Below are 13,836 nucleotides of genomic sequence, written 5' to 3'. Positions count from 1 at the left end.
TCTTGATTGCGGCTCAGTGACTAGCTAGCGGCAGATATCGGTAAGGGGTTTGGAGAGACCCATGTGTCAACGCAACAGTGTTAACAATTACACCTCCTTCATCAGAAGTCATCAGTATGGAACTGGGCAAACAACCATTCATGTAAAACCTAATCGAACATCACACTGTAGGCAAATGTGACAATGACAAACATGACTGGAATATGACTGGAAGGCTTTCATGTTACTATTCCATTTTTTAAAGGAACTGAACATGTTGAATTGGAAATATTTCCATTGATCCACTGGTCCACCAATCACCAACAAAGTGTAATGGCATACACAGGAGCAGTGGTGTTGTTGGGTAGGTTGTTGTGATCAGCTAAGGAGGGGTATTCAGAGGTGATGGGACATGGTGGATCGGAGATGGCAGATACCAAAAATGAGCAGATTCAGTGAACTTCAGAAAATGCTCACATCGAGTGCAAGAGGTCATACACATAACTCCTAACCCTGAACCTAAACCCCTAACTCTAATCCTATCCTAACCCTAATTGTAACCCTGAACCTAACCCCTAACTCTAATCCTACCCTAACCCTAATTATAACCCTGAACCTAACCCCTAACTCTAATCCTGCCCTAACCCTAATTGTAACCCTGAACCTAACCACCCCTAACTCTAATCCTACCTAATCCTATCCTAACCCTAATTATAACCCTGAACCTAACCCCTAACTCTAATCCTACCCTAACCCTAATTATAACCTAAACCTAACCCTAATTGTAACCCTGAACCTAACCCCTAACTCTAATCCTACCCTAACCCTAATTGTAACCCTGAACCTAAACCCTAACTCTAATCCTAATCCTAACCCTAATTGTAACCCTGAACCTAACCCCTAAACTAACCCTAATCCTACTAACCCCTAACCCTAATTGTAACCCTGAACCTAACCCCTAACTCTAATCCTACCCTAACCCTAATGTTAACCCTGAACCTAACCCCTAACTCTAATCCTACCCTAACCCTAATTGTAACCCTGAACCTAACCCCTAACTCTAATCCTACCCTAACCCTAATTGTAACCCTGAACCTAACCCCTAACTCTAATCCTACCCTAACCCTAATTATAACCCTGAACCTAACCCCTAACTCTAATCCTACCCTAACCCTAATTATAACCCTGAACCTAACCCCTAACTCTAATCCTACCCTAACCCTAATTATAACCCTGAACCTAACCCCTAACTCTAATCCTACCCTAACCCTAATTGTAACCCTGAACCTAACCCCTAACCCTAACCCTAACTAACCCCTAACTCTAATCCTAACCCTAAACCTAACCCCTAACCTAATCCTACCTAACCCTAATTGAACCTAAACCCCTAACTCTAAACCCTAACCCTAATTATAACCCTAAACCTAACCCCTAACTCTAATCCTACCCTAACCCTAATGTTAACCTAAACCTAACCCCTAACTCTAATCCTACCCTAACCCTAATTATAACCCTAAACCTAACCCCTAACTCTAATCCTACCCTAACCCTAATTGTAACCCTAAACCTAACCCCTAACTCTAATCCTACCCTAACCCTAATTATAACCCTAAACCTAACCCCTAACTCTAATCCTACCCTAACCCTAACCCTAAACCTAACCCCTAACTCTAATCCTACCCTAACCCTAATGTTAACCCCTAAAACCCTAATTGTAACCCTAACCCCTAACTCTAATCCTACCCTAACCCTAATTGTAACCCTAAACCTAACCCCTAACTCTAATCCTACCCTAACCCTAATTATAACCCTAAACCTAACCCCTAACTCTAATCCTACCCTAACCCTAATTATAACCCTAAACCTAACCCCTAACTCTAATCCTACCCTAACCCTAATTATAACCCTAAACCTAACCCCTAACTCTAATCCTACCCTAACCCTAATTATAACCCTAAACCTAACCCCCTAACTCTAATCCTACCCTAACCCTAATTATAACCCTAAAAACCCCTAACTCTAACTAATAACCCTAAACCTAACCACTACCTAACCCCTAACTCCTACCCTAACCTAATTATAACCCTAAACCCCTAACCCTAATCCTATAACCTAATGTTAACCTAAACCTAACCCCTAACTCTAATCCTACCCTAACCCTAATGTTAACCCTAAACCTAACCACTATGCCTAAAATAACCCTTTTGCTTGTGGGGACTGGTCCCCACTTTTGGACAGGCGAAATGCCCCCAACTTTTCCTTGTTCAACTATCCTTGTGAGGACTTCTGGTCCCCACAAAGATAATAAAACCAAACCACACACACACAGTGGGAAAACCTTAAGAGAAAATGTACCTTCTAAGCATTAAGAACGTGATTCAACAGAGAGAGACAATATGACAATGTGAGACATTGCAGTGCAGGCGACAGGAACACTTATCTAACCTAATCCACGGAGATACCATGTTTCTTAGAACATCTAGGAAGAGTGATTTAAAACATTATGGTTGAAATAACATTCTCTAACCTCCGAGAGATGAGACAGGAAACGAGCGCCCCCATGTCAACCCTTGTATCTTACCACCCTCCAACCCCCCTCCATCTTACACCCACCTCCATCTTCCCTCCTCCGTAAGTGTCCCCCTCAGAGGGCGTACGCTCCTCCCCCGTTCAGTTTCTCTACTCATCACAGGGCTGAAGTAGTCATGTACAGGACTAGATAATTGGCCCCATCGGAGATGCATGGGCCTGGATGGAGAGAATGAGAGAAGAGAGGTAGAGGAGAGGCAATCAACAGGGAAATGAGACAGATGAAATACAGGAGAGGAGAGCTGCTCCCTCCCTCCCTCCCCATATTCAGAAAGGTGGGATATGATGAACGACCCTCCAGCCTCCACCATCGGCCTACTGTCAGCAGACTACATGTATCGAAGGGTTTCATAACGAACAGTAAAGAGAAACACAGCGTTTACATATTGTGTTGTAACTGATTTATTTAGAACGGCCTGTAAGTCTCTCTCCCCTGTTATTACTTTTGGTATACGGGAGTTCAATACCATTGACCAGCTAGCCTCTCCGTGGCCTTGTTCTTAATGGATTGTTCGGTGCAGTTAGGCTTGTTGAAAGTTCTCCAGAGAGTTTCCTGTCATTATTAGAGAAGAAATGGAAAGAGCGTTAACACATACTGTATTGGTTTTAGTTTTTAGGGCACATCCATAGTAGAGCGCACCTACACACACACACACACACACACACACTGCATTAGTGAACTACTTACTGAGTGGGATTTAGCTACTAGCTACACTAGTGTTCCAAAGTTTGGGGTCACTTAGAAATGTAGTTGTTTTTTAAAGAAAATCACATTTTCTGTCCATTAAAATAACATCAAATTGATCAGAAATACAGTGTAGACATTGTTAATGTTGTAAATGACTATTGTAGCTGGAAAAGGCAGATTTTTTTAAATGGAATATTTACGTAGGCGTACAGAGGCCCATTATCAGCAACCATCACTCCTGTGTTCCAATCCAAGTTCATAATTTTAAAAGGCTAATTGATCATTAGAAAACCCTTTTGCAATGATGTTATCACAAATGAAATCTGTTTTTCTGATGAAAGAAGCAATAAAACTGGCCTTCTTTAGACTAGTTGAGTATCTGGAGCATCAGCATTTGTGGGTTCGATTACAGACTCAAAATGGCCAGAAACAAAGAACTTTCTTCTGAAACTCGTCAGTCCATTCTTGTTCTGAGAAATGAAGGCTATTCCATGTGAGTGTGTACTACTCGCTTCACAGAACAGTGCAAACTGGCTCTAACCAGAATAGAAAGAGGAGTGAGGCCCCGGTGCACAACTGAGCAAGAGGACAAGTACATTAGAGTCTACATTAAGGAAACAGACACCTCACAAGTCCTCAACTGGCAGCATCATTAAATAGTACCCGCAAACCCCAGTCCCAACGTCAACAGTGAAGAGGCGACTCCGGGATGCCAACCTTCTAGGCAGAGTTGCAAAGAAAAAGCCATATCTCAGACTGGCCAATAAAATGAAAATATTAAGATGGGCGAAAGAGCACAGACACTGGACAGAGGAAGATTGGAAAAAAGTTATGGACAGACAAATCTAAGTTTGAGGTGTTCGGATCACCACGAAGAACATTTGTGAGATGCAGAAAAAATGAAAAGATACTGGAGGAGTGCAGGACGCCATCTGTCAACCATGGTGGCCGATTAATTAGGGCCGATTTCAAGTTTTCATAACAATCGGTAATCTGCATTTTTGGACACCGATTATATTGAATTCCACGAAGAAATACTAAATTGGAGACAATTTCCTCCTACAACAGGACAATGACCCAAAACACAGCTCCAAACTATGCAAGAATTATATAGGGAAGAATTAGTCAGCTGGTATTCTGTTTATAATGGGGTGGCCAGCACAGTCACCGGATCTCAACCCTATTGAGCTGTTGTGGGAGCAGTTTGAAGTGCCTATCAAGCCAATCCAGTTTGTGGGAGGTGCTTCAGGAAGCATGGGGTGAATTCTCTTCAGATTACCACAACAAATTGACAACTAGAATGCCAAAGGTCTGCAAGGCTGTAATTGCTGAAAATGGAGGATTCTTTGACGAAAGCAAAGTTTGAAGGACACAATTATTATTTCAATTACAAATCATTATGTATAACCTTGTCAACGACTTGACTATATTTCCTATTCATTTTGCAACTCATTTCATGTATGTTTTCATTGGAAAACAAGGACATTTCCAAGTGACCTCAAGCTTTTGAGTGGTAGAGTATGTCTGTTTAAAACTGGAACAATGCTGCTGAGTTGTGGGGTTTGGATGGCTTCACCGAGTGGGATTTCCTCAGACTGGCTCGCTGAGATTCTGTTAAGATAGGTTTTCTCATGAACATCTTCCGCGTGGGTGAGATTCAAACTCACCATGTGAGACTCTAAACTGCCTTCATGTGAGAGATTAGCTTAACAAATACCAGAATGTTGACACGGGCTGTGTGAATCTCTCTCTTCCCCTCTCTCTCTCCTCGCCAATCTCTTTCCACATCTTTCCTGCTCTCTGTTGCGTTTTGCCCTTGTAAAAGGTGAGTGATGTGTGCTCAGCACAGGCTATAGCTGGATTCAGGTATCACCCAGTGTGTGATGGTGATGAGGGAAAGGGGGGTTGGGTCATGCCTGCATGGTGTGGTAACATCAGATCAGTGGAGTCTAACCCCTGATGACCTGTCACGGTGCTGGGACAAGCTGCAGGGCTCACCTCACCCAGCCGCGCTGACCTGTCAAATCCACCAGGCGTATGGTTGTCTGGCTCCTCTGCCTGTATGTACTGTATGTATGCAGGACTGTGTAGCGTAGCCGGAGCCATGACTGCTTGTCCCATTGCGTGTGTCTGTGTGTAGGCTTTCATGCTCTGATCCCTTCCTCTGCTCATCTCCCCCATGAGTCACTGTGTGTTTGGAGAGATAGAGAAAGATGACGTCATCCACTCCCCTCTGTTTCGCTTTTCTTCCCTTTCCCCCACGGCCCTGTGGTGTGTGTTATTCATGGCTCCAGCTAGAGTTCCATGGAGTTCTTCATGACATTCTACTTGTTGCAGAGGATGTGGTACAAGGACTTTAGCAGAGTCGTTTTGCTCTAGTACTAAGCAACCCAGACAGGCCTGCCGGTGCAGTGGCGTAGTGAATGGAGCAATACGTCCCACAGGAAGAGATAACCATCCCCAAGGGGACGCAGTCATCACTGTCCTATTCAACGCTGTGGACACAGCAAAGCTCACAGTTGGCGTTCACACTCTACAGGCCTGTGCATTGGCATGTGGCAGCAGCCTTATCTATCCTGTGTGGAGATGTGTGTTATTTGAGTGTCTGAGCTGTTTGTTTGTGTATGTAAGAGCAGTGTGCAGCTCCAGCAGCCTCCCAAGTCTTCCCTATGGGAGGTGGTTAAGGTTCATAATATGCAGTCAGTGGGATATTTAAGCAATAAGGCTCGAGGGGGTGTGGTATATGGCCGATATACTACGGCTAAGGGCTGTTCAATTTGGAGTGCCTGGATACGGCCCTTAGCCGTGGTATATTGTATATTAGTATATTTTACTTGCTATATTGTATTTACTTTGCCACCATGGCCTTTTTTTGCCTTTACCTCCCTTATCTCACCTCATTTGCATCGTATATAGACTTGTTTATACTGTATTATTGACTGTATGTTTGTTTGACTCCATGTGTTGTTGTGTGTGTCGAACTGCTTTGCTTTATCTTGACCAGGTCGCAGTTGCAAATGAGAACTTGTTCTCAACTTGCCTACCTGGTTAAAATAAAGGTGAAATAAAAAATGAAATAAATACATTTCTATTATAAACTGACTTGACTTTCAGCCAATCTAGTCAACCTTTTATGTGAAACAGGACATATCTTCGTCCAGATCTAGCAAACCAGTCTTGTGTACCCGCTACAGTGGACCTCACAAGGCTGGTCACACTGGTTGTCTTTAAAGTTAAGTGGGGAGCATTCTCCAAGTCGGACCTGTTTAAGGGGTAGCGGTAGTCAGAGGAGTGTGTGACAGACAGACAGACAGACAGACAGACAGACAGACAGACAGACAGACAGACAGACAGGGTTGATGTGAGGAGAGCGGGTGTGACGCTGCCCTTCACTGGACGATGGGGCCTGTCTCACAGCATGCCTGTCCCCATCAGCGTCACCCCTCCATCAGGCCTAGTCATAAACCCCCCTTACCCCCCATCACCACCCACCCCGAACCCCGCTGGGGGCGCTCAGCCGCCTTCACACACAACTACCAAAATACCCCCTGTCACCCCAGCAACAGCAGCAACAGGTGAGGGAGGCGAGATTTGGCCAAGTTGACCTGCAGCTGAGCTGACCACCCGGAACGGGGATGGGACTAACTGACACCTCTGCCAGGAAACAGCCTGGAGGGAGGGGTGAGAACGTGAAGTGAAGGGGTTGAAGGGAGAGACAGAGAGAGGGAGACAGACAGAGAGAGACAGAGAGGGAGAGAGAGAGAGAGATGCATGGATGGGTTTATTGGTGTGTGCATTGTGCTTGGGTCTAGGAAACAGGAATTGGAGGTTAAATGGAAGTGGCCGACAAAAACATCTGAAAGGGTCAGGAGTTTCATCCTCACTGACTAATTACTGTATTTCATTTCTTGTTGTTGTTGATTGTTATCGTGACCTTCTTGTCTCCTGCTGTCCTTTTTAGGACTGTGGTTTAATCGAACAATCGAACAACAAAGCCCAAAGTTCTCCAACCATCTCTGGCAATCAATGCGGCTGTTGTAGGTTAAATCAAGACGAAAACGCAACAAAACAGTATCTGTGTGACAATGAAAATGTTGCAGTCCGCACACACCCACGCCCAGGCATGTATACACACAGATCCCACACGCACGCACCTTCTGTGTGCCTGCTTTAATGTGTTGTAGGGAGATCAGAGAGCAACAGCTTGTCCTGCTGAGCCCTCAAGCTAATTATAACTTCACGGAGGGTCGGCTAATGAAACACAAGATTCCCCACACCCTTTGACCTTTCAGACACCGTCTGTAGTTTTCTTGTCCCGTGGAGAAGCCAAATGGGGAGGGACTTGGAAGCCATGGTTAAAGAGTCCAGGATGGGGGTGAAATGTGATCTCGTAATTATTGCCCCCTGCGTCATCGATGTGGGCGCTAGGGGGAGAGAGGGGAGTGTGTCGGAGGAAAGGGAGCAGGGGGAGGGGATGGGGAGCCCATGCAGGGCGGGTGGTGGTGTGGTGTTCCATGATGTTGTGAACTGCGTCCCAGAGGCACTCTATTCCCTATATAGTGCACTGGACCCTTATCAAAAGTAGAGCACTATTTTGGGAATAGGGTGTCATTTGGGACACGATCTTACTCCCTCTGTGAAGTGGTTCACACAGTCCCTTCACCTCTATATCGCCTGTTAGGCTGGGGGCAAGTAGCCTAGCGTTGGGCCAGCGTTGGGCCAGTAACCGAACGCTTGCTGGTTGGAATCCCCGAGCTGACTAGGTTAAAAAAAATCTGTTGACGTCCCATTGAGTAAGGCACTTAACCCTCATTTTGTCCAGGGTCACAGTCAATAATGGCTGACCCCTGGCCGTGACCCCACTCTCCAAGGGTGTGTCAGGGGGAGTGGGATATGCAAAAAACACATAGGACAAATTATTATGATGATTATTATTATTATTATTCTACCACTTGTGTCTGTTGAGTGAGAGTGAAGTAGCGCTTCTCTTCGCTCCAGCTGAACCAACAGACCGTCTTGCAGGTGGTTCATGTTGTCCTATGCCCCGATGATTCCTGCCACTGTTGCGCACAACAACTGTATGCAAATGCCAAGAATTTATTGGAAAGGGGAAATGAAAAACAAACACCTGCATTTATCCTTCCTTAGATTGTTTATGGCTCCCATGACACTGCCCCCGTGGTGGGGCGCCCTGGTAAAGCCAAGGCCTGTTTTCGCCGTTGACTGGAGGCTGTTTTTATTTTATTTTTACGCCTGCTGTGCTTACCCTTTGATCTGGGTGGTCTGTGTACCGGTCCCCAACACTCCATCTGTTACTGAGACGCTTTAACATGCTGTGCTGAGAATCCATAATGGACTAGGCATTTAATTATTTTCAACCAGGGCTAATACCGTCTGACTTCAAAAGGTTGAAATTCAATGACATTCACCCACTCTGCCCAGAGAGGGTGAAAACGCGCTTTGGTGAATTTTCACTTCCCTATGTTATAAAATGTATTTTACCAAGACAACTGTGTTCTGAGTCGTTCAGTGGGGTCTTTCCCAAACATATCACTAACATTATGTCCAAGAAGTCGGATTTTGTAACCTAATACATCCGATAATAAGAACAGAGCTCTGTTGACAAAGTGGCGCCGCTTTGAGGATTTGACATGTTGTGGTGGTCATATGAAAAGTTGTTTCCGTGGGTCTCAAAAATAAAAAATGAACATGACACAAGCTGAATTAAATGTTAAAGGCTTTGAAAATAAAAAGCTTGCGTTACACTCAGTACTCTGTTGACATTTCACGGAGATATGCTTGTTTTTCGGAGAAATCGTGATTTTGCATCAGGCATCGTCTGCTACTGCCTATCAGGTGTAAGATGGATGGCTTTGCTCTGGGGGGGATTTGTCAGGTCTGTACAAGCATCTGCTGAGGTGGGGAGGGGCATACATTTCACACTCCTGGATGACGCTGTGACCTTATTCCCTCCCAAAACACAAAGTAAAGTCACAGAGTTGAGACTTATTCAAATAGAGAGGATTCACAGACAGTAGAACGTGAGTGAGCTAGATTGAGTATCTTTCCGCCATTTAGTGTCATGAAAGATTTTGGAGCTCAGTTAAGTCGATTAAGTCGATGGCAAGTGACAAGCCGATAGCTCGTTATGTCTGATTTGCCTTCATGAAAACCTCTTACAAGTCGATTCCCACTTTATCTTTCAGTAAGGAGATGTACAGACACATACACATTTGGAATAGTTAGGGTCACAGATATCATTATTCCCTGAGTCTGTGTTATCTCACTCCATCTTAATACACAGGTTCAATAGGGATATTGGACAATATCTACTATACTGTACAGCGGTAGGTCTGAAAGCCAGTTACAATGAACGTTTCCCCATTTCTTGGCAGTAGCTATGGAGCCTCTTTGCCTGTCTCTGTCTTTCTATTTCTCTCTGTTTATCTCTCTCTCATTATCTCTGTCTCCCCCAGTCTTATAATCTGTAAGGATCCAGGGCTGCCCAGGAGTTACTGAGGGAGATAAGTCTAATTAGAAGTGCAATGGGCTTTGCAAATATTGCAGACAGGCTCTGCTAGTGCCTGTTGTCTGCCTCTAACACGGAAATGAATATACAAAGTTAATGAATCCCCCCCCTGATAAGTTTCAAGTTTTAATGTCACGTGCACAAGTACAGTGGAAAGCCTTTCTTGCAAGCTCTTATTCTAACAATGCAGTAATCAATATCTGTAGCACTATCAAATAAAGTCAAGTAGAACAGAAACACACGAGAAAAAAAAGAATGAGAAGAACACGAGAACGTAAGTAAGTATTGATCAATTCCAATACGATATGTGTGTGTGTGTGTGTGTGTGTGTGCGAGTGAGTGTGTGAATGTGTAGAGTCCTGTGAGTGTGCAATAAGAAAAATATCAGAATCTCATTTGCAGCTCTATTGTAGTTTGGAAATGAGTTTTGAAGGCCCTTAGGAGTGTTTGAGGAATTACACTATTGAAACATTAGCCAAAACAAAATGGTATCCGCTGCCTCATAGTCCTATCATTAAACTGAGTGATGCACTTCTAAACGGAAACAGTCCTCGTATGGCCTGCATTATATTACCATTTGTCTTGAGGAGAGACCGTGGGAGCCTTCACCACGCAGTTACACAATGTAAACTGGGAGCTGAATAATCAGACAAGGAAATATACATTTTAAACATGCATCTGCGTATCATCCCAAAGGCCAATGTCTTTGTGTTGCACAATGTTAGGAATCTGTTAAAAATAGCATTGATTTAGTTATTTCTCCCGGCAGTCAGGTGTCAGAGCAGGCAGGGCATGGGGCGTCCATGGCACTGGGCTGGCACTAATGACCAAGCCTCCGGGGGCTTGGCTTGGTGAGGGGTGAGCAGGGGGAGGAAAGTGGCGGCTGCGTGAAAACACAAATGCCCACCACTGGTCTTCTGATGACAGGTTATTAATGCCTGCTGTCAGGACCAGTGTGGTTTAGCAGAGCTCAGAGGGAGGTAAATCAGATCCATCTTTACCTGCCAGCAGAACAGGGACAGTCTGTGTTGAAACTTTGTGTCCACAGTGTACACATCCATCCACGTAGGTGTAAACTCTCCTTGCGATGAAAGGTCTGCTCTGCTCTGTCTCCCTAGTTTTTGACTCTCCTGGCTTATGTCATCAAAGTTATATATCAGTCTCATCAATCTGTTTTATGTGGATGTGTTTGGAAAGAGAAAAGTCACTGTGTTGCTAACGCTCTCTCTCCATCTCTCTCTCTCTCGTTCACTCTCTCCAGGATGGCTCCAAGCAGAGGCAGGTGAGGCAAAAGAAGACTGTCTCCTTCAGCTCCATGCCCAACGACCGTAAGATCAACAGCACAGCCGCCTGCATGGCCTTCATGATGGAGGGCTGCGAGATGAAGAAGGTGCGCTCCAACTCGCGCATGTACAACCGCTACTTCCTACTGGACCCGGACATGCACTGGCTCCGCTGGGAGCCCTCCAAGAAGGACTCAGAGAAAGCCAAGTTGGAGATCAAGAGCATCAAGGAGGTCCGTCTGGGGAAGAAGACCCCTGTGCTGCGCAGCAATGGCCTGTCCGACCAGTTCCCAGACGAGTGTGCCTTCTCCATCATCTACGGGGACAACTATGAGTCTCTGGACCTGGTGGCCAGCACAGCTGATGTGGTCAGCACCTGGGTGATGGGCCTCCGCTACTTGGTCTCCTACGGGAGGCACACGGTAGATGTGGTTGAGCCTAGCCAGCCCAGCCTGAGGACCTCCTGGATCGGATCGGTGTTTGAGCTGGCTGACATGGAGAGGAATGGCCACATCGACCTGTTCAGGGCCACCCAGATCATCAGGGGGCTCAATCCGGGCATGAAGGAGTCCCGGATAGAGCTGAAGTTCAAGGAGCTCCAGAAGGCCAAAGACCAGTATGGGGAGGACATTGACATGGAAACCTTTGTGGAGGCCTACTGCGAGCTGTGCACGAGGCCAGAGATCTTCTTCCTGCTGGTGCAGTTCTCCAGCAACAAGGAGTACCTGGACAGCAAGGACCTGATGCTGTTTGTGGAGGTGGAGCAGGGCATGGAGGGCGTGACGGAGGACATGTGCCGGGGCATCGTCCAGAAGTACGAGCCGTCCGCCGAGGGCCGGGAGAAGGCCAGCCTCTCCATTGATGGCTTCACGCACTACCTCCTCTCCTCAGAGTGTCACATTTTTGACCCCCAGCACAAGCGGGTGTGTCAGGACATGAGCCAGCCGCTCTCCCACTACTACATCAACTCTTCGCACAACGCCTCCCTCCTGGAGGACCACTTCTGGGGCTCCTCCGACATCAGCAGCTACATCCGGGCCCTGAAGATGGGCTGCCGCAGCCTGGAGGTCATTGTGTGGGACGGCCCGGACAACGAACCTGTGGTGTACGTGGGGAACTCGGTGGCATCTCAGCTAGCCCTCTGCAAGGTCTTGGATATTATAAACCAGTATGCATTTGAGAGCTCTGAGTACCCCCTCATCCTCTGCCTGGTGACACACTGCTGTATCCCCCAGCAGAGGGTCATGGCCCAGCACATGAAGAAGATCCTTGGAGACAAGCTGTATTTGGATGCCCCCAGCTCAGAGGACCACTACCTACCCTCCCCAGAGGAACTCAAGGGTAAGATCCTGCTGAAGGGCAAGCGGCTGCCCCCAAACTACCCCGAGTCAGAGGGGGAGGTGACTGATGAGGAGGAGGGTCTGGAGATGTCCAGGAGAGTGGGGGCAGATGATAAGGACCATCTCAACGGCCTTGGCTGCAAACGGCTGAGGCTGTGTAAGGAACTGTCGGACCTGGTCTCCCTCTGTAAGTCAGTGCAGTTCAGGGACTTTGACATCTCCAAGAGGGATCAGAAATACTGGGAGATGTGCTCTTTCAATGAGGTCGACGCCAACAGGTTCGCCAACGAGTTCCCCGAGGACTTTGTGTGCTACAACAAGCGCTTTCTCTCCAGGGTGTACCCCACTCCGATGCGGATCGACGCCAGTAACATGAACCCCCAGGACTTCTGGAAGTGTGGTTGCCAGATTGTAGCCATGAACTACCAGACCCCGGGCCTGATGATGGACCTCAACCTGGGATGGTTCAGGCAGAACGGGAATTGTGGCTACGTGTTGCGGCCAGCCATCATGAGGGAGGAGGTGTCATACTTCAGCGCCAACGCCAGGGAATCCCTACCAGGGGTGTCCGCCCAGCTTCTCCACATCAAGGTGATCAGCGGGCAGAACCTTCCCAAACCCAGGGGCTCCGCTGCAAAGGGAGACGTGGTGGAACCCTACATCTATGCGGAGATCCACGGCATCCCGGCTGACTGCGCCGAGCAGAGGACTAAGACGGTCTCTCAAAATGGAGACAACCCCGTCTTCGATGAGAGCTTTGAGTTCCAGATCAACCTACCGGAGTTGGCCGTGCTACGCTTCGTAGTGCTGGACGACGACTACATCGGAGACGAGTTCATCGGCCAGTACACAATCCCCTTTGAATGTCTGCAGCCTGGCTACAGGCATGTCCCCTTGCAGTCGCTGACGGGGGAGTTCCTACCCAACTGTACCCTGTTCGTACATGTGGCCATCACCAACAGAAGGGGAGGGGGCAAGGCCCACAAGAGAGGCCTGTCGGTGAGGAAGGGCAAGAAGGCTCGTGAGTACACCTCCAGCAAGACCACCGGTATCAAGGTGGTAGACGAGCTCTTCAGAGCATCCACCCAGCCTCTGAGGGAAGCCACAGACCTCCGGGAGAACGTCCAGGTAAAGTACTTAACATTCATTATATGTACAAATTTTTATAAATGATTATGAAGGAGCATTAAAGGCAGGCACTTCCCCTTGCACACATTACATCTGGAAATGACATCAGGTTGTGTGGAGATATTAAGCAGTCGTGATTGCCTCTTAGGCTGCATTTCCGTAATGGAATACGATAAAACTGTTCAATCATTCCACAAGCGATAGAAGGAGACGCCAATTAGGAGTGAGGGAGCCTGGGAAGAAATAGTGCAAGTAGTCGCTAGACAGGTGACCCCTCAGCACCTCACTGAATAGGAACCA

The 13,836-nt window shown here is 46.9% G+C and overlaps 1 protein-coding gene across 1 annotated transcript in view; it reads left to right on the top strand.

The window, feature by feature from the left end:
• Positions 1 to 13,836, top strand: part of LOC118365266 (inactive phospholipase C-like protein 2) — a 97,525-nt gene that overhangs the window by 42,938 nt on the left and 40,751 nt on the right. Inside the window, exon 2 of the mRNA XM_035747343.2 lies at positions 11,047 to 13,536. Coding sequence (XP_035603236.2) covers positions 11,047 to 13,536 — 2,490 coding nt within the window. The remainder of the gene's footprint in view (positions 1 to 11,046; positions 13,537 to 13,836) is intronic.

This window comes from Oncorhynchus keta, chromosome 32 (assembly GCF_023373465.1).
Source record: "Oncorhynchus keta strain PuntledgeMale-10-30-2019 chromosome 32, Oket_V2, whole genome shotgun sequence".
Lineage (NCBI taxonomy): Eukaryota > Metazoa > Chordata > Actinopteri > Salmoniformes > Salmonidae > Oncorhynchus > Oncorhynchus keta.
The sequence above is the reverse complement of the archived record's forward strand: the minus strand, read 5'-3'. Positions and strand labels throughout refer to the sequence as shown.